Below are 20,828 nucleotides of genomic sequence, written 5' to 3'. Positions count from 1 at the left end.
TTTTCATACATTTTGACGATTTTTCCCATACAAACTTCAAGCGCTTAGAGGGAGGGGATCCCGTGGTCAGAATGAGCTCAAATTTGGAATTGATGGTTTAATCTTTGATTTCAGGGGGTAGCCCCGAGAAAGTCCGCATTTGGACCACCCTATCGGCCAGGCATGCTGAGTGAAGTAAACTGCAAAGACGATTCATTGAAATGCATTCAGGTTGAACAATGAAACAGCTCGGAATGTACAAACTGTACTACACAGGACATAGAAACGTGGAAATAAGAAATTGAGATGATCCTATGATCCATTGACTGACCAACTCGTTTGTTTCCCCTCTCCCCCTTTGCAGGCTTCATGACGAAGAACGCGGCCAAGCGGCTCGGCTGCACCGACGGCGAGAACCAGATCCGCACCCATCCGTTCTTCAAGGACATGGACTGGGACGCGCTGGAGCAGCGAAAAGTACGACCACCATTCCGACCGCGAGTAGTGAGTTCTCTGAAAATGCGTTGTGGCCCCCAAAGAGCCGCGCCGGTTGATGTTGATGCTAAACATTTATTTTTTCCTCGCAACTTTCAGCGAAGTGCCCGGGACGCCCTCAACTTTGACACCGAGTTCACGAAGGAGGACCCAGTATTAACGCCGGTGCCGAACGACATCATCCGGTGCATCAACCAGGAGGAGTTTGGCGGGTTCTCGTTCGTCAACCACGAGTTTGGGCCGGAGCGGAAGATTGTTTGTTAAAAATGGGGAGGGAGCGAGAGAGAGAGAGAGAAAGCACAAACACAAAGTCACACAAACACACACTAGAATATTGGAGCGCGCTTGATTGCTTATAAGTGATAAAACCAAAGAGTAACAAAGATAAATTCATAAGCACAGGAGTTGCACAAACAAACAAAGAAAAGAGTGCTGAAAAAAAGTTGTTTTGTAGGCAAAAGGAATGGTGAGTTCCGGGGGTTTGCAACCCCAAAGTGCCGGTTGCAAACGTCGAGAGTCACGCGGTGTAGGTAAAATGTTCGAACATGTTACGAATGAGATTAATTTGATGTAATGTTGTTGGTGAAGGGGGATTTAGCGGGAGTGGGAAAATATGGTGGCGTAGAACGATTCTATATTTTTACGTTTTTAGTCGATACTTTACACAGAAGGGAAAGAGAAAGAGAGAGAGCATTACAAATGCTGACCATATTTGTTGAGTTATCGGTTGCCATACAAAATCGAGTGATTAGCTTTCAGTTTTAACTCTTCTAGACTCGCGATAGCTATAGAATGGAAATCACACAAACACATACGCTAAAGCAGGGCTTAAAAGTGCAATGTTTAGAAGTTATTATTTTTTTTGTGACCGATCTGATTACACCGAATTTGTGTAACCATCTATTTCGTAATATTTAATTGGTTTAGAATTGTTAGTTCTTAAGTTTGCTATTATACTTTTATTACATTCGACTGTTGCAATACAAACGAATTGCGTTGTGTTTTGGTTTAGATCTGAAAAAAAGATAATATTTATGTTGTTTTTATTAGCGTGTGTAAGAAAAAAACTGATCTAAGCTTTAACTCTTGCTGAATCCTACTGTTTAGTTAGATTTTACTTTGAACGTTTTAAGTTTTACGCGCAAACTACACAAATCTGAATCTTTACTATTAATATCGCGTAACAAAGAGTATAAATATCTAGATAAAATATCGTTTAAGTTTTGCTACACAAGCCGACTGTTTGTTCATCACCTTCGTACACGCTTTGAAGCTAGTCAAATCACGCACTGTAACTGTGCCAGCAGCAGCATTCAGTTGCTTTTAGTTTCGTGTCACAAATCAACACAAAATACACACACACATTCGGTGCCATCTCAACCTACATAGTATAAAAAGCGAAAGGAAAATAATTGTTCTCAGGCGAACTCTGTTTAAAGAATCTTCTTATTTCGGGAAAGCGAAAAGTGTGTTTCTTTTTATAAGATAAAATTCAAGTTAAGTTTGAGTAGCTCAGGGGTGCGCGGTAGCGGTAGAGTCCAGGGTGATTGCAACAGCTAGATTTATCAGAGAGAGAAGAGGGAGCGAGATTTTTTCACAGCCCAGCAAGACGGCATGTAAAATTTTTGCGTTATTTTTTTATTTGATTTTATTTGACTCGAGAAATACGTAACACAGAGTTTTCTCCAGATTGTTTTGGGAAAATTACTCAAGCAAATGTATTATGATTTTAGTCTTGTAAATTCCGTCAGATTATCCAATATCGCAGACAAACAAACATGCAACTTTGAAGCCGAAGGACCTGTACGGTCCTCTCAAGGAAGGGGGTCAAGAAATAGCGTTTCGAACAGCACAACAAAATACAGAGAGGGGCGATTACTTTGGGCTCATCTTCACCTCTCTCTGGCTTTGTTTTCCCCTACCACTGCTGCCCACTTTGCAACATTTCTTGACCCCCTTTCTTATCAAATGCGAACCCTACTTAAGGAGCTATTAAACTTTGGCAAACAAACAAACAAACTCGCACTTTTTTGTGTTTGACAGTTTGCCAAACTCGCAAACAAAGCCAAATGTATGCAGGCTGACGTTTCCGCAAACAAACAGTGCAGGCTAACTGCAAAACTGTCAAAAGATTGTTTGATTGCGGGTTTGTTTGTTTGTCCTAGTCTAATACGTCCTTTAAATGTGGAAAAATATGACATAATTCATCAAAAACGCAGAGGTGATGTTTTCTACTGAACCATTTCCATTCAGAAAAATGTAAATGAGCCGATTTAACATCCACTGACGTAAGCAAAAAAGACTGTTTGTTTACAAACTCACATTGACTCGTTTACATTGTTTTGTATGATTTGAAGTAAAACATTTAAGGGTGCACTGCACTGGTGCAGCTAGAGTGTTTCAAATTTAATCAAATTTAACGCCACTGTTTTGAAAAAAGTACAGAATTCAAATTTCACTAGTTCGAAAGCTCGCTAATTCGAATGTATTTGAATTAAAAAGCACTGCAATTTCGACATCGGTTGGCAATCGGATTTTGACATTTCAACCCGATTGTGCGACAATTTCGTGTCAGGTTTCGTGCCGTTGACAGCTGTCAGGCGTTCCAATTAGCGAGATCGGACTCGCTAGTTGGAACGCAGTTCTATTCGAATTAGCGAATAGCAAGCGAAATCGCTCGGCAGTCACCGGTAAAATAGTGAAAAAGAAGGCTTTTGCGAATTCTATCAACAGTTGTTGCCCCTCGGTTCTGTTCAAGGTCGAGGGGGGAGCAGGGGAAAATAATAAAAAAAAACAACTCAATTTCAAGCCAAGTTTCTGAAATATTTGGAGAAAAATTATATTTTCTGATACTTTTTCTCCAAATATTTATACATTGTAACAGTTAAGGACGTATTAGACTACTGCAAACAAACAAACAAACTCGCACTTTTTTGTGTTTGACAGTTTGCTAAACTCGCAAATAAAGCCAAATGTATGCAGGCTGACGTTTCCGCAAACAAATGCAGGCAAACTACTAAACTGTCAAAAAGTTTCTTTGTTTGCGAGTTACTTTGTTTGTCGTAGTCTAATAGGTCCTTTATGCCACTGTCAAAAAAACAATCAAAATACCATTGATTTATTTAATGATTTGCATTTTTTCCCGGGCTCTCTTTGATTAAAATTACAACAGTCAAACAATGTGTTCCTAATGGTTAGATTGTATTGTAAAGGATTTACAATCAAATTTAAAAGTTATTGTTTTTTTGTTTGCCTTCTGATTTTTTTCTAGATCGTTACGGGGTGGCATAAAACAATACATTGGCCTTGAACAAAAGTTCTAATCACTGGGAAACTTAATTCAAATATCCCGGGAAATTTATTAACACAGCATATAAACTCTCAAGCATCAAAAATTAGTAAAGGCACCGTTAACATAACAAATAAAAATAAATTAAAAACTATCAAATTTCTGTAATTTTATATTCGTTTGGAACAAAACAGTCTACCTATTTATAGGAAGATTTAAAAAATCTTCATACAAATGGGGAAAAGACATTCATCCAAAATCATCCAAGTAAAATAAAATTATTTATTTTTTCAATTCATTTCGAAGTCTCGAAACCAGAGTTATGATTAAAAAACTTTGCATCATTGATTTTTTTTTTCGTTAAAAAATCATAATAGAGAAACAAAAACATGTTTAGAGAAACAAAAACATGTTTATTTATTTATAACAAAAACATGTTAAGTTTTTGAAATGTGTTTTGATAAAATCAAAGTGTCTGATTGTTATGGGATTAAAAGAAAGAAAAATAATGAGACGACTTAGGATTTTCGGCTTATCTTAAGATTTTAACTGAGAGGTATAGTATTGCACCTTGCAACTCATTACTTCATTACGATAGAAATTTATAAAAAAAAACGCTATTTTAGGTTTATGTCAACCTTAAAACGAAAATGCATTGTTTACGTTTACACCTCAAAATCAAACTTGGCACCCCACCCCCCCCCCCCCCCCCCCCCAAATATGAATCTTTTTGCTTGATTTGTACAGTTTACAATCACTATCCCAAGCTGATTTATTGTCTAACTTTCAGCAGCTGATAAATCCAAAGTCAAGGATCTAATCAGCTAAAGAACAAAAAAAAACAATATTACAGGTCTTCTGCGAAATAACCCTTACTTTTCTGTAACTCTCTTTTGCAAAAGTTCTGCAAGAGAGTATAAAAATGGTAGGAAATGTTTACATGTGAAGCTTAGGGTAGGGTAGTCGTTACTGAGGAACTTTTGGTTATTAACTTAGTTTTTAATATTATTTTTATCAGTATATCTAGAGTTTTTTTTAAGTTAAATAAGTTATTGATAGGACCTAATAAAAAAAAGTCTAGATATCATGATGCCCCTTTTGTTGCAAATACTTTGTAATGAAGTGTTGGAACATAGACCAAAATATGAGATCGATCCGAATAGTTATACTGAAAAGTGCTTAAATTTAATAAAAACTTACTGTTTCAACTTTACATAGTTCATTATTTTCGGTAATAATGTAGTGTTCAATTGAAATTTAGGTCGATTTACAAAGTTTTTGACATATTTTTTTTTACGAAATCAAAAACGATTAAAAGAACTTTTTATGATCATTTTTGCTATTAAAAAATTATAATAGAGTCAAAAACCTTGTTTAATTAAAATTTTGGACAAATTTCAAAGTTTTTTGAAATATGTTTTGACAAAATCAAAGTGTCTGATTGTTTCCCAAGGATTTTGGGATTATCCTACGATTTTATGATATGTCAACCTAAAAACGAAAGCATTTTTTTTTCTTTTAAACCTCAAAATCGAAACTAAAACTAAAATGTGCAAGGGAGCTTCCATAGCCAAAGCCACTATTCCCCCCCAAATATGATTCTTTTAGCTTGAAACTACGATTTATGAGAGCTGATGACGACTACTCTACCCTACCCACTAAAGAGAGAAGTGATTATCTGCAAAAAAAGTACGGAAAAGTGTTTTGATTTAAACAAAAAAGTACTTGAATTTCATAAAAAAAAAAACAGAGTTAGTTACAATTTAAAAAAATGTGTCATTTATTTTTATGCTTCCAAATTTCTTAAAAGGTTCAAAATTCTTGTTCAATTCAAATTTATGACGATTTACAAAGTTTTTGAATTATTTATATATTGACAAAATCAAAGTGTCTAATTGTTACCCATGGGTTCAAAGGAGTAGGGGAACTATACCCTTTCTCAGCATATTTCTTTTATCGGCCTATCAGCACTTTGATCATGAATTACAGCTTTCATAAAGTGTTTGTGACTGTTCCAAAGTAATAAATATCTCAAATAAAAGTGAGCAAGCAACTCTCCATTGTTGATACATCTGAAAATGTTGATTTATTAGCGGAAACGGCAAAAGTGATGGGAATTGGTCGAACGGATTAGAGTGATTAAAATGGGTATATTTCCCCTACAATGAGACGACTAAGGATTTTGGCATTATCCTACAAACAATTAGGTTAAATCCAATGAAAGGGCCTATGAAATGCCAATAAAAATTGTAAAAAATTTATTATGTTGTGTTTACCTACGAGCGAAAATGTGTTGTTGGCCAATAATTTACCATTTCACCCCAAAATCAATTTTTTATTAATAACTTTGCAAAGTTTTTGCCAGAGAGAAAAGTATCTTTCTGCAGGTACGGTGATAGACCTAATCTGCGAATGATCCTTCACTTTACTGATATCTCGTAAAAAAGAAGAAAAGAATCATCACACTCAAACCCCGGGTCGTTGGTCACTTTTACGTTTGACGCGTTTTCGTTTGACACTTTCTACTTTGAACCGCGTTGGTTTGACAAAGTCAATCTTAAAAGTGACAAACTGTCACTTTATACACAGATCTCACAAGCACTACCAAAACAAACCTTTTGTAGTGTGTGTGATGGCCGTGTAAAAGTGGTGTCAAATTTCGAAAAAGAACCCCGATGGGTTGACAACAAAAGAACTGCTAAAACTTTCATGTTTGTTTGTCTGTTTCAAAATGGCGCGATCAATAATGTCGTTTAACGGTGTGTCCAACACGTAGATCCCTTGCAGGAAACACGGTACAACCCACTTGTCCCGCGGCTAGTCGCTCGAATCGAACGACTTGCCGACTTTGAAATGTTTTGTAATGTTTGCATGTAAGTTGTACCGCCGTTGTCGTTGTTGAACAAAAAGAAGAAGAAGAAAAAGTTTTGTAAAAGCTGTGTCTAAGTTCTAGTATTTTGTATGTATGTTTACTTTCTGAGTGGAAATATCAAAAAGAAATGCAAGAAAGGCCGAGCATCGCGAACATGTGACTGGACAGGGTAGACATGTTTTGGAGGGCATTTATCGAGAGCGAGCGAGCGAGAATCAAGAATAATCACAGAGAACACATGAAATTCCGTCTGACTGTATAAAGAAGAAGAAGAAGAAACTTTAATTATAACTTATCGGAAAGATTTTAACGCAGAATCCGCGTAAATCCGGCGCAGATTCGGAATAAATTGGTTCTTTTATTTTGACAAAAAGAAGGGATGCGTGTGTTTGAGAGAAACCAAAAACAAAAGGGAAGGAAGACGCTCTGTTTTGCGCAAACAGACGAGCAAGAATAGTATATATTCTCCCACCACAAGGAAAAATCAGATTCCGAGTTAGGTCATAAACAAATCTTATACTAATTATAATACAACCAGACAACAACGTAGCGTGGTAGTATACTAATCAGAGGTAAACAAAAAGAAAACAAGAAAAAACAGCAAAAATTCCACACTCCGTTGATCAGAATCTTCCCGATGGCATCAGTTACAAGAAGTCGTTCCCTGTTCAAAGGAGTCAGCAGGGAGTGAGAAAGAGAGAGAAAAATCGTGTCGAAAAGAATATTTTTGTTACTAGCTTATTGTTGTTCACACTCCCCCCCAAGATAATAGGTATTTTTTCCACAGCAAAACAGTAACCAAAATCAGCCACAGATGAAACAGTTATAAAAGAAGAGAGGAAGAAGGGGATAAACCCAATGAAGAAAATGAATCCGTGTAAATTAGTTAAATGTTTAGGTAGACTAAAGAACACTATATAACTATTCTAAAAAATATAATGCAACTGGAACAGCAGCAAAACCCGTGAAAATGGATGGAATGAGTAAACAAAAACACACACACACCTACATAATTGCTAAAATATACAAAACAAAATATGGAAAACAAATGAATCAAGCCCAGAGTAAAACAAGAACAAACACTACTGAGAGATGGAGGCGACGCGCACTAAAAGCATTATGTATATGAAAATAAAATATATTTAAAGCATATGATCATTGGCAGTAATAGTGCACTGAATGTTGAAGAAGAAGCAGAAAAAAGTGTGAAGGTTCAAACCAGAGAAGAAAAAAACACGTGACGCGAATGCCAAATTCTGGCATATTCTGATCACTTTTCCAGCAGACCTTACGGGAAGCAAAACGTGGTTTTAAAAAACAGCAAAGATAAACAAACAAAAAAAAAACGTAGACGCAATGTGTATTTAAAAAAAGCCCTAGAATAAAACAAAAGCGAGCACAAAATCGAGAAAACAAAAACCAAAAAATATTGCATAAAAATAAAACAAAATACACAAAGTTTAACTGTTGTGCATAATTTATTGATGTTGTATTTAGGAAGAAGTCAAACTATTTATTTACTGTTTCTGTTGACGATCATTAGCGTACAATCTCGTATTTTTCCTAAGCATTAACAAACAAGAAAAAAGGAAAACAAACTGTTCTTGCCAGTTTCATTTACAGACAATCTTTATGTTTTGTTCCTGTTTGATTATAAGGAAATGCTTAAACTTTATCCACACTCACACACACACATACACACACGTATTCGAGAAGTCTTAGTAGAAAAACGTCATCAACTGAAAGAGCGAACACTTCCAATCTTCCCCTCTGGAAATATCCCACCGTAATTGTTAAACGAAAATGAATATCCTCAAGTAGAGTCCCTTAAAAATATACCAAACAAATCACACAAAGTAATTCCATTAAAACAATTTCCCCTTTTTACATCCCCACACATACACAAACTTTCTTCACTCTCACTCTATCTCTCTTTCGGTGGTTCAGTTAATGACGTTGCCTGCATGGAACTTGTTTAGCAATTGTGTATGGAAAACACACATTCACAAACTCAACACACACACACACACACACACACACACACACTCGTAACGGAAACAAAGCGAAGCAAACAAACAATACCAAAATGTGTCATATTTATCAAAAGAAGAAAATTAAAGATGCAAGCCGACATGGCAAAAGTGCTTGTTCAACCCACGTTTGAGGAGGTATTTGTGACTCTTCTCACGGATAGCAGGAAAAAGAAGGATTTAACAGCAGCACAAAGAAGAAACAAATTGGCAGCAGCAAGTATCCAATGAAAAGAAAAATAAATCAAACAACATCAGAGTGCGCGAAAAGGGTGGCAAGAGAGGGAGAAGTAGAATTTTAAAAAAAGTTTTACCACACACAAAAACAGGAAACCAACACGATAGACAAAGTTGTAAGCAGATTACTGGAGAACAGAACATTAAAAATTAATATATAAATAAATACCAAAATATTATATAATAATAACGAGAAATAAATATATATAAATATGTGATTATAACAATATAAAACCACTCTTTATTGATTACCATCCCTGTGACCTGTCTTCCAAAGCAATATCAAGTCATCCTCACCGAGCAGCCTCTACTGTCATCGATCAAAAAACCCTCCCGCAACAACGCAACGCAAAAAAAAGCTCCTCGACGAGGATGGGATTCGAACCCACGCGTGCAGAGCACATTGGATTAGCAGTCCAACGCCTTAACCTCTCGGCCACCTCGTCGCCATGTTTGCTGCCGGTCTCAATGTCAACCGGGCTATTTGGGTCTTTTTTCGAGGTGGGGAGAGTAACCAAGGCAGAAGATGCTACGTGTCTACGTCGAAACAGTTTACGCGTGTGGTAGTGTGAAAGTGAACGCGTGACGTCACATTTATTGCACAGCACGGGTAGCGCTTGTTGCGAGCAGGTCGCAACACGTCAGCGCAAGTCTTGCCGGGACCGTGTGTGAGTGATACTGCGATGCTGTACCTATGCGATGTTTACAACCCTTGATGGATCTACCATGCCGACTCCGATTTGTCACTTTTGGTTCGAGCAACGACTTGACAGCTGGCGGCTTGTTGAAAGAAATGCTGATGTTCGGAGAAGGATGTTTCAAAATAAACGAAATTGATTATCGCGATTATAAACTGGTTCGCGACAAATGGAGACATGTTTGTGCTGCGTGTAAAGTGGTGGGTTCATTAAACAACCTGTTCGAGAAAGTCTATAAACCCATCTTTCATTCCGTTGTTGGTTGAGAAAGAGTGGTATCATTTTTTGCTCGAATGTTTTTGTACTAGTCACTTGAAGGAAATTCTCACGTCGCCAATAAACTTATCGAAGATTACGTAAATTGCTAATATTAATAATCCTTCAATTTTCATTAAATTCTCTTGCTATTGAATAGTGTCACCAAACAACACACACACTTAGTATTTCTTTTGTTCTTCAACTAACACAATCATCAAGTGCACGGCCACTTCCGCCAAAAAGAATTCCCGACGAGGATGGGATTCGAACCCACGCGTGCAGAGCACATTGGATTAGCAGTCCAACGCCTTAACCTCTCGGCCACCTCGTCAGTTGGGTGAAAAATGGCCTCGAAAAGGCGCTCAAAAGTCGGGGCACCCTTTTTTCAACGGAGGTGTCCTTTCCGGAGTAAGGATTTTTTAAATTATTTGTGTTCAACTGTTAATAAATAAATTTTAGTTGATTGGCTAGAAAGCAAATTTAAAAAGTCCGGTCGAACTGATTTTATTTCATTCGAACCGCGAAAGATTTAGAGATTTTTTGCAACACTGGCTCAGAGAACATGAATTGGGTTTAGATTGCTGATTTTACTACACAACAATAAAGATAATTTTGTTTAGCACAATGAATAGTTTGATAAGGACGTATAAATCAATTTGCTTTACATAACAATAATAATAAAAAAACTGACCAAAATTCATTATACAAATTAAACTTTTTCTTAATGTTACATCAAAGAATACTGTTATCGCATTTAGAACAAGCTGGATTGTCTTTTATTTCATAATAATCATGTAAAATTTGAAGAAATTGAAACGCTCATATTTTCAATGCATTATTCTTAATCAATCAATCGCTTGGATTTGTTTGCCACAAAGACAAATTGGTTTGATTGTTTAAAAATATTATTCGACGTATTTCTGATATACAGTGAGTCAAATATTTGTCCGTACTCCCCGTACGGAAAATGTTCGTGATATAAAAGTACATAAAATTCGACTAAAGTGCCATGTCTTATACATCAATCGACGCGGCAGAATGTCCTCTTTAAGACATTGTCATTGGGTTTGCAAAAAACTTCTTCTTAAAAAATGCAAAAATAGTTTACTGAAAAAGTCAAATAACTGTCCGTACCCCTAGTAAAAGTACAAAATCTGATCGATTTAATTGAATTTATTTATGAAATGTTGTTTCTGTGTCAAATACTAGTACCTCTAGCCAGTTTGTGACAACTTTGAAATTCTGATAACTTTGTTTAGTTAGTTTATATTAAAAATTGGTTTAAATTTAGTTTTTTAAGTTAAACTTATCAAAACATTAGTTTATCAACAACTATTTTTATAGAATTGCCATTTTATTTTGTAAGAATCTCTACTGAAGAAGTTTGTTCAAAATATACATTGTTTTCATCTTTTTTATTAACATTTTTCGACCAAAAATACTGTTTCGGAACAATACCGTTAAACAATCCGGATTGTCCCGGAACCGGTTTAACCCCTCGGGGGGAAATTTTGTGGTGGTCAGATAGAAGACAAAAAACCCACCTCTTGCAATTTGAAGCATCCAATTTCGTCCACTACAGCCCGATTACGAGTCCCTAATCTGAAATTTGAAATTTTCAAATTCCCCAAGCAAAACATTCTGACCCAGGACGGTACAGAATTTCTCAGCACGAAAAGTGAAAATTTCAAATTTTAGACTAGGGACCAGAGCTGAAAATGTCAGGGGTCATGATGCGAAAATCGGCGCCGCATACACGAATTTTTCAGAGCCATTCACTGAACCGCAAAACCGTGACATTAGAGAACCTTCAAAGAGAAATGACATGACTCTCAAACACAACAAAACTCGCTCTCCCGTTTCTTTCCCGCTCATGTGCTTCTAAACTAAACGAAGGAACTCAATTTTGACAAGTAATTCAAGCGCTGCACTGAGTGACGACGCTTCTCTCTCAGGTTCTCTACGTGACATAAACAAACCCGACTCAGTCGTGAGTGCCCTAGCTCACTGAGCAGCTGCAATGCGAGGCAGTAGTCGACCAACGCTCATTCGACGTTGCACGCACATAAAAAACAAGTTTTTACATAAAAAGTTGGGATTTATGCGTGGAAATGTAATTTTGAATATAAGTTATGGTTGTTTTAAGTGTTTTTCACAGTCTAGAACCATTCAATTGTTTAAAAATAGTCAAAATAGTGTTTAGAGAGGATTTTACGAGTCAGTCATACGAGACGAATTGTTTGAGTGTAGCTCATTTTTTCACGCCTCTCATTCTCCAGCACCCGACCGGCACGAGTCAGGCGGCAGTGGTTGAATGGACACAGTAGGCTTACAGTCACATGCTAGTAGTGAACTGACATTTTGGTTTGCTTCATGTGTACGCTGGGTTGCAAACATTTTGCAGGCCTGCTAGTGGCCATGGCTGATTTCAGATGTCGAACTCAAAACAATTATTTTGGCGAAAAGGACAATTCAATGTCATTCAACATTGGTTTAAATTATGCTGAACATGCCAAATAAATGATTTAACATAGCATAGCATAGCATAACATTACGGGTCTGAACCACGCCGTAGGGGGTGCCACAATGGTCAATTCAATATTCTTAGACAATTTGATTGCTGCCCGGTACATCCAAAAATATCCGAGAACGTAAATTTCCATACTGTGCTCCAAGGCTACGCCCATACAGTCTCGTGGGGATTTGGTAGGGGATTTTTTTGTTGTTCACTAGTGGCAAAAGTGCAGGGAACCCATGCGACTTTTAAAAGTGAACGGAAGCTGTAAAAAATAACAATAATTCAAAAAACTAATACTCCAGATGGAACCACAATTAAAACAACCTAGACACAAAAATCCAAACACGCGGCTTCAAACCTTCCACAGAATTCGCCATGAACACGACCACGAATACAGCACAAAAAGAACACCACAAACATACATCTTCCCGGCAAAAATCCCCCCCCCCCCCTTTACCGCATGCATCAACATGCCAAATAAATGATTTGTAGAGAAAAACTTCATAAATTGGTTACACAATGTTTGCCCAAGCTTCTCTGTTGCTCAAAACATTTCTTTTTTTGTTGTGCCTTAAAATATATTAAAATAAATTCGAAAATATGGGTTTTGGGAACTAAAATTTTGATGATAAAAAATTCGATCGATCAGAAGATTTCTTCTCTGGATTCAGATTTTCGTATAATCACAGATCATTTTTGTATGGGATGCTGCTAAAATTTTCAGACATGACAAAAAAAACCTTGCTAGTAAGAGATAGCAAATTTGATGCAAACAAACCCCCAGCTGCCATGTAAACATACTTTGAATGTGTTGGTAAATTTCTGACTAGAAAGCCTTATGAGCAAACCAATAATAATGCGAAATGGTTTCTTTGGCACAAATTAAAACTATTTCCAGTTCTTTAGAGAGTTGCTCAATATTAGATGAATTAAAATATTGATTTAAAAAATATATGTTTATGATTTTGCTTCAACACCAAAATATTAAGTTTGACTATTTTGTCCCAGCATCATTTGCCCTTGTAACCATCCCCCAGGAACAGGTGTGTGTTGAAAACCGGCGCGTGATTTTCCGCCTGTTGGCTTCGCGACGCTTGATGTCGCCGTCGGGAAAATAAGCAAACGCCGTCCGTGCCAAAACGGCGCATCTATAACTTATACCTTCTCTCTCGCAGGGCAGGACGTCACCCTCCATTTCTAAAAAAAAGTGAAAAAAGAAAACATCCACTGACCAGAACAAGAAAACGGCGGAAAAAAACTAAGTCCCATAATTAATCTAAATTTAGCCAAATATGACCGACAGCGGAACATGCGAAATGGCAAAAAATAAATAAAATAAAAACGCCCCTTCAATAAAAATTGTCAGAAAAAAAACTGCATGTAAACAAAAATCTCGCGCGACTAGTTTATAAAAATAAACAAACGCCGGTCTGTCTCCTGGCTCACATGGTCGGGGCCGTTGTAAATCTGCTCAAGTGACCGCCAACGCTAGCACAAACCGACGCAGAAGTTCCGTTCTATATGGCAATTTGTCTCAAAGCGATTTCCATGGCTAACAACGATTGTAGTTGAATTTTAAATTAAAAAAAATATATATGTAAGAAATTTAAACTATAGCAAACAAACAAACTCGCACATATTTTTTACATTTACCGAAGTCTCTAAGATTTTCTTTTACTGCAGTTTTAAATTAAATATTTCTGGAGTTTTTTTTTGAAAAGGACCAATAAACCAAATTTCCAGTTTTTGCTTTTTGGGTGTTTTTCAATACCCCTGACTCAAGGCGGTTTCAAAAACACCCAAAAAGCAAAAACTGGAAATTTGGTTTATTGGTCCTTTTCAAAAACAAACTCCAGATTTTTTCAACATTTCTCAAGTTTGTCTCGATTTCAATAAGCTTTATGCCTTATATGTTTTCCAAATAACGTCCAACTCCAAGCAAAACTTATTTAGGGATTTCGTGGAGATTTACCCTTATCCCATTAAAAAAGTGGAGCATCCACACTTCCCGTCTTGCAATGGCGATGGCTGACTGTCATGATGTTCAAGTGGAGTATCCGCAAATTGCCATGGATCCCGTTTTGTATACCGAAATTTGCTGCGTCGCGTTCCTCAAAACAACCCATTCTCCGTGTCCTCCGTCCTCGCCATGAGGAGACGCCAAAATCGCATCACACTCGCTCGTGGCGGACTTTTCGTTAGTTGGCACCCGACGACGGTATCGATCAAACGTGCTCGGCGCGTTCCGGCTCATATTTCAAGTGCAAATTTTGCAGGCCACAGGCCAAGTCGCGAAACGCAGTGATGAAGTATCCTAATACGTTGGACATTAACACGCACCGGGCGTACTATTGCGAGCACCAGCTGTCCAGTGATGCGAATCGCCACGTGGACGGAATCAACCTGGACTGGGACACGTGCAATCCGCAACCGTTGAAGATACTGTGCCTGAACACGATCGCCAACAACTGGCTAACGATTCCGTTCTTCCGCGAGATTCCACTGGGTGAGGATAGACACTTTCTGTTGGACTTGCTGGATTTGAGCTTTCCGTTGGAGAATCTGTGTGCGAGGATTCGCAGCGATGCCTTTTGGAGGCGCGCCTTCGTCAACAGGTGGAAAACGTACTACCCGATCGACGTGGACGAAAAACCGTGGATTCGAGTGTACCTGGAGAAGCACATCTCGGAAATGCTGGAAAACTTGAAGCCAGCTGATTACGAGCAGGAAATCGTTCAAAAGCTGGTCGATCTGTGCTCGCTGCACGTGCGTGAACTCCGCATTGACCACCTGGAGCCACCTACGAACGAAAACGGGGACCACATTCCGTTGGATTTGATTCTTTCGAATCTCCGTGAACTGCGCAAGGTCAACATCACGTACGATGTGAAAAATGCCGGCAACAATTTCTACCTCGGATGCGCCACCATCACGGACAAGGACGTCAAGCTGATGACCCAGGGCCTGGAACGGTGCTACGAACTGACCGAGTTTCGGCTGCACAGCACCAAGTTGGAACCGGCGATGATGAAACGGTTGGCCACGGCCATGGACAAGGGTTGTCCGAACTTGGCGTCGGTTGGCTTTCCGCACTGTCGCTGCGGAGACGTCGGTGTGCGGGCCTTCTTCGACGCGCTCTCGCCGGAATCGCTGCCGAACGTGAAGGAAGTGGTGCTGACGAACAACTTTCTTTGTAAGTTGAAAGGGTTTTTTTTATTGCCTATTTCAGACTTGAAATATGCAAAAGAAATCACAACTTAAGTTTATTTGCATTCTCAATTAAACTTCTTTTTCATCTGCGTGCCATATGAGCTGTGATGCTACACGGCGTGTTTTCTGGGCAACCTTAAGGCGAAAAAATAGTCATCGCTACTTTCAAATGTGTCTTATAGGAAATTTTCTCAGCTTTCCAATGCTTCTAAGAGCGAAATGATTCATCGAGAAATTTCTGAGATATCTATTTTTTTAAGTTTTTTGTTCTAAATTCCTTTATTATTTATTGGAAACTTTTTAATAACAGTTTGTGAAACTTGTCAAATGATGTGTTTTATGTGACATTTACTCATCAAAATGTGCAAAATAAGACAAGAAACAACTTTGTAGAACGTTGCAAAACGCTAAACATTTTTAAAATTTAGTTTAACCGAGTTTTTGAATAAGTGGGATTTTTTTAAAAATGAAAATCATAAATCGTATTAAAATATATTTTTAAAAGAATTAATAGATTATTACATAATTTTTATGAACAAATATCACTCGTCTGCCCAGATTTATCTTGAATTTAGCTGATAAACCCGATTTTTTTGCAAGTTTAAGATTTATAAGGGTATTAGATTTTTTGAAAAAATACGATATTTACCTTAACCTAATATTTAATAGGGGCATGCCGCATGGATACAAAACTCGAAATTGAACAACGAATTAGGCTTCATCCATAAAGTACGTCACGCTAAAATCAGCCAAAATTTACCCCCCTCTCCCCCTTTGTCACGCTTTTCCTATACTTATAACATGCAATGTCACGCTTGCACAACCCCCCCATTTTCGATTTTAAATGGAGCCTAACATTTCAAAAGGGCACATAACAATAGTGTATCCCTTTCACTCAAATGACAGTTAACATATGGTGTGAAAGGGACACACTCTTGTTTAAAAAAGTTATGTGCCCTAATGAAATGGCAAGCACGAAATCATGTTTTGTATCCATGTTTTTTTTTCACTTTGAATTTTGAATTTATTTACTTTTTTTAAGGCAGGAAAAGCCACCAAAGCAGTGGCACCAAAAACCTACTTCTTTTTGTAAACACATAATACAAAACATAAATACATGAGTAACAAAATACAAATAACACGGCTGGATCCAGAGCTCCATCTTCGCGAGGAGCTCGGTTGAGCTGGACTCCTACACTCCTGGCTGAATCATCTGAAAAGGAACAAAAGAAAGAAAAGGCAAAGCAAGATCAAATAATTCAACGTTAATGTTCCTGGTTCATATTTGATTATAGAAATATCATATTTACTCATAAAAATCAAATAACCTTAACAATCTCAAATCTGCAAAAAAAAAATCGGTTGTATAAGCTAAATAAGAGCAGACACCTGATACTTGTACACACCAATTATGTAACTATCTTTTAATTCATGTTGAAACATATTTTATTATCAAAATACTGCTCGAAAAATAAATCTGCAGCTCCGCGTTTCGGGTGGTCTGTTTCAGTTCTATTTGAAAAATGAAACAGCTAGAACAAAGTAGTCGTTGCAAGTAGTCTAAAACACTCATTTTTATTTCATTGTTCATACAAAAAATTTGAGTTGCACAAAATTACATTTTTCAAATTTAGTTTCTTAAATGTTTTAGATTAGTTTTCCGAAAATGTGGGAAATAGAGTCGATACATGTTTTGGCCATGTTTTCTTAAATTAAATATTTATATTATTTCCAAGTTTTGTCTTGATTTATTAACCTCATTTTTAATTGTCAATCGATAACATATCGAAAGCAATTGATCAAATTTTTATTGTAAATTAATGTAAATTTTGTAATATTTTTTGATCTGTTCGAAACCAAATTTCAAACATATAACTTTCGGGTCTACTAGGGTGACCCACTTAGTTAATAAATGCTACAAGGCAAGGGGATCGAAACATAAAACTCAATGGGGTGAGTGGGTGGTCCAAATAACTCCCTTTTTGAACCTCAGGGTCGGCATAAATTATGCTCACGAGGCAGGAAAACACTGATGTTCGCTTTGAGATAAACTCCTCGGTTTACTCGTCAAGTCACTTTTATTGGCACGGCTTCCTCCTAAACCTGACCTTCTCCCTCCTGTCCTAACCCACTTCCTTATCTATCTCCTACCTTGACACTTTCTTCCTTGTCCGTGGGCGGACCTGCTGCTCGGGGCCCCTCAGCTACTGCTGCCGCTGCTGCTGGATCTGCTGACGCGATCGCTGTCTCCGACCTCGGCCTGCTCGCGCTGCTCGCTGGCCTGGGGTGGCTTGTCGTGGCCGTCGGCGTTCCGACGCACGGGTTGATGCTGCTGCAGCCTTCGCTTGACCCTCGTTTGCCTGCCCTCTGCGCGTCCTCGAGTGTGTTGACGGACTCGAGCTTCAGCTGTCCCCGAAGGTACCGCTGGTCTTGCCCGGTTTCCGGCGCAGGGTTGGTTGATGTAAGGCAGGTCTTCGGGTGTGGCTCGTGGTTCCCGGATGGAGGACTCACACGACTCAGCTTTGAGCGGCTGGTCGCTGGTCGACACCGATTGTGCACGGTGGACGGGTTGGGGAAAACCACGGGCGAGCCACGGGTTGATCCGGGAGATCCGAGTCGCGGATTCCGGCTTTTGTAGCTAAAACTACGGGGTCCTGTGATGAGATGGGGGAACAAGATGGCGGTTACACTGGGCGTTGGTTTCGGGGCACGGATCAGGGTTGTTGACGGGTTCGCGGGTTTACCTGGATGTCCTGGGGTGTCTTGCACGGTCCTTCCGTGTCCTCCGTGAAGTCCTTCTCCTTGGCGAGTCGCGGCACTTCACTTTATTACGCCGCGGAGCTTTAATCGTAGCTCGGACGGCTTCACTCGCGATTTGTACGATACGTACTCTTTCCAATACACCGGGCAAATGGCCGATCTACGGCAGGACATGGAACCGCGAACCTCTGATCCGGCGAAGTCCCATATTTCGCCCCATCATCATCATCATCCTTTTCGCCACGGCTACCAATCCTTGCGATGTTCTTCGGCCCTCTGGTGGTGGCTAGCGGCGTTACTCCATCTCATTGGCGATCTCATACGGGGTGGTCGCGCTCGCTCTCCGTGGGTGACACAAACCGAATCGTCTCACTCTCAACGAACACACTCGCTAACCTGCCCCTGTGTCACTGGAATTCACTCACTACACACCCACTGGTTACAAACATTTTTTAAGAACAAATAAACATTAAGGTGAATATCACACAACAATAAAAGCTTGACATTTTGTATTTAACTTCAGCTGCCGAAAGCATCCTCTTTCTGGTCCACCTTGTTCGTCGACGCCCTATCGAACGGTTAGACCTACGGCTGAATCCCATCGGCAATCCTGGCGCAATTATCGTACTCACAATGATGTTCTATCTGCCATTGAAAGAGTTAGTTGATCGATTTGAATTTAAAAATCTCAAAAAGCATTCTGAAAAAGTTTTTTAATTTTCCCCTAGACTGAACCTCAGCTGCTGTTCGATCGACGAAGAAATCGAAGAGTATCTGCTGATGATGCTGCGTTTCAACAAGAGTGTAAAATTCCTGGACTTGTCCTCGAACAAGCTCGGTCCAGCGATGGGAGCCAGCCTGGTGGAACGGATCAAGGAGAACAAAACGCTGCAACGCTTTGACCTGCGCAACACCGATATTTCGGCGGACTTTCGCGCACTCATCGATGAGATGGTAATGGAAAATCGCGACAAACACAGCCTGAGTGATTGGTGAGGATGATACGGGACGTTTTCTTAGCGTGATGGACAGGTGTGGTGGACAAGCGTGTTTATAATATGTTGTCAACTGTCGCAAGGGAAATATACGAGTTTTTTTTTTCTACTATCTTGTCGTGTCGTGAACACGCAACTCAAAAAGTGTACAAAATCCTAATAAAATGAATTTTAAAATTGATGATATTTCAGTTTTGTATTTTTTTTTGCCTTACTTTCATCTTACCGAGGAAACGTTATAAAATCAATTTAAAAATGAACTTCATGAGCAAATGTGTGTGTATGTGTTTTTTCTTCAAATTACGAAGTTTAGTAAAGTACTTCAAAAGTTATGCTATAAAAACGATTTAGTCTAAAGTCCGGCAGATGGTTCATGTTATAAATTTTCAGAAAGGTATTTAAAAGAATTGTCATTTATTATGCAGCTTCCACCAAACCGAAGTGCGCATCTCTTCTGTTGCGCAAAACAATCTGTTGCGCCATACACAAATGGAGCGGTTTATCGTAAGCGTGTACATCAGTCTGTGGCGCAACAGGCTTTGACAGGTTGCGCTCGTGTTTCGATTTTTGTCTGCTTTCACAATAAGATCTGACAACCCTATCAAAAATTACAATAATTGTCTTTTGCTCGATTGGTAGGGGAGATGGGGGTAAGACGGCCACCCTAAGGGAGAAGTCTCATAAAATTAACACTACAGATTATTTTGATCTCAAATCAGGTACATATTGTTCTACTAATAGTCCATTATAGAAATGACATAAATTAGTTGGTCTTAAAACCAATTTTCAATATTTTTCAGCATTTAAAAAAAAATAATTGAAATCGGATATATATGAAATACGCGGGGTAAGACGGCCACCCATGTGGGGTTAGACGGTCAGTGCTATAAATTAACTTGATAACTTTGCTAAATCCACCCAAATACCTACATGATTGGTTGAACAGACTTCTCTGAAAATCATAACTATTTTTTTGGTTGGAAAAAAAACAAGTTTTAAATGTGAAGCAAAATGTTGTTCAACAAATTTTATATTTTGGCTATGTGAATTCCATATTATTGCGACCACATTTCATGAAAAACTATGAATTTTTACACGAAAATATACCCAATTTAATGCAAATTAACTGGTTTGTGTGTTTCGATTACAAATAGTAAATCAAAATTATGTAAACAATATTAAATTAGCGACTTTTATTAAAAATTTGAATGGATTTCATACTATTCAATGAATTTTGCTATATCACAGTAAGGAATATTGACGAACCGGCAGTTAACAGCATTTTGATAACAAATGATAGTTTTATCGAAAGTATGTCAAATATGTCTTAAATAATATGTATTAACAGTCAAAAATCCTTCAAAAATGCAACCTTTATCAAACCAAATTTACAAATTACGGGTAGCCGTCTTACCCCCCGTGGAGGTGGCCGTCTTGCCACCAAGTTACTTATTTTATAAAACATTTTTTACAAATAGCTCAACGCA

The 20,828-nt window shown here is 38.3% G+C and overlaps 2 protein-coding genes and 2 non-coding genes across 6 annotated transcripts in view; 2 read left to right on the top strand and 2 right to left on the bottom strand.

Moving 5' to 3' along the window:
* LOC120413782 (protein kinase C) overlaps window positions 1-1,071 on the top strand; it is a 49,055-nt gene extending 47,984 nt beyond the window's left edge. The window contains exons 10-11 of one of the 2 annotated variants that reach the window (XM_039574727.2): window positions 344-483; window positions 574-1,071. In XM_039574727.2, coding sequence (XP_039430661.1) covers window positions 344-483; window positions 574-738 — 305 coding nt within the window. In that variant the 3' untranslated portion in view covers window positions 739-1,071. Of the gene's footprint in view, window positions 1-343 lie in introns of both variants that reach the window. The other variant, XM_039574726.2, reaches the window with a different exon arrangement.
* Window positions 1,072-9,266: 8,195 nt separating this feature from the next.
* Window positions 9,267-9,348, bottom strand: Trnas-gcu (transfer RNA serine (anticodon GCU)). The gene has a single exon. It is a non-coding gene; the product is annotated as a tRNA-Ser (tRNA).
* Window positions 9,349-10,107: 759 nt separating this feature from the next.
* Trnas-gcu (transfer RNA serine (anticodon GCU)) lies at window positions 10,108-10,189 on the bottom strand. The gene has a single exon. It is a non-coding gene; the product is annotated as a tRNA-Ser (tRNA).
* A 4,306-nt stretch (window positions 10,190-14,495) lies between these two features.
* LOC120413805 (protein NLRC5) lies at window positions 14,496-19,466 on the top strand. 2 transcript variants are annotated; one of them, XM_052709692.1, is made up of 3 exons: window positions 14,496-15,569; window positions 18,870-19,005; window positions 19,056-19,174. In XM_052709692.1, the coding sequence occupies exons 1-3, from the start codon at window positions 14,681-14,683 to the stop codon at window positions 19,072-19,074; spliced, it is 1,044 nt and encodes a 347-aa protein (XP_052565652.1). In that variant the 5' UTR covers window positions 14,496-14,680; the 3' UTR covers window positions 19,075-19,174. The 2 variants fall into 2 exon arrangements, with proteins under 2 accessions (XP_052565652.1, XP_039430696.1); XM_039574762.2 differs by having other exon boundaries at window positions 14,497-15,569; window positions 19,075-19,466.
* Window positions 19,467-20,828: the final 1,362 nt, after the last annotated feature.

Source organism: Culex pipiens, chromosome 3 (assembly GCF_016801865.2).
Source record: "Culex pipiens pallens isolate TS chromosome 3, TS_CPP_V2, whole genome shotgun sequence".
Taxonomy (NCBI): Eukaryota; Metazoa; Arthropoda; class Insecta; order Diptera; family Culicidae; genus Culex; species Culex pipiens.
Note: the sequence above shows the minus strand (reverse complement) of the source record. Positions and strands in the feature narration are given on the sequence as shown.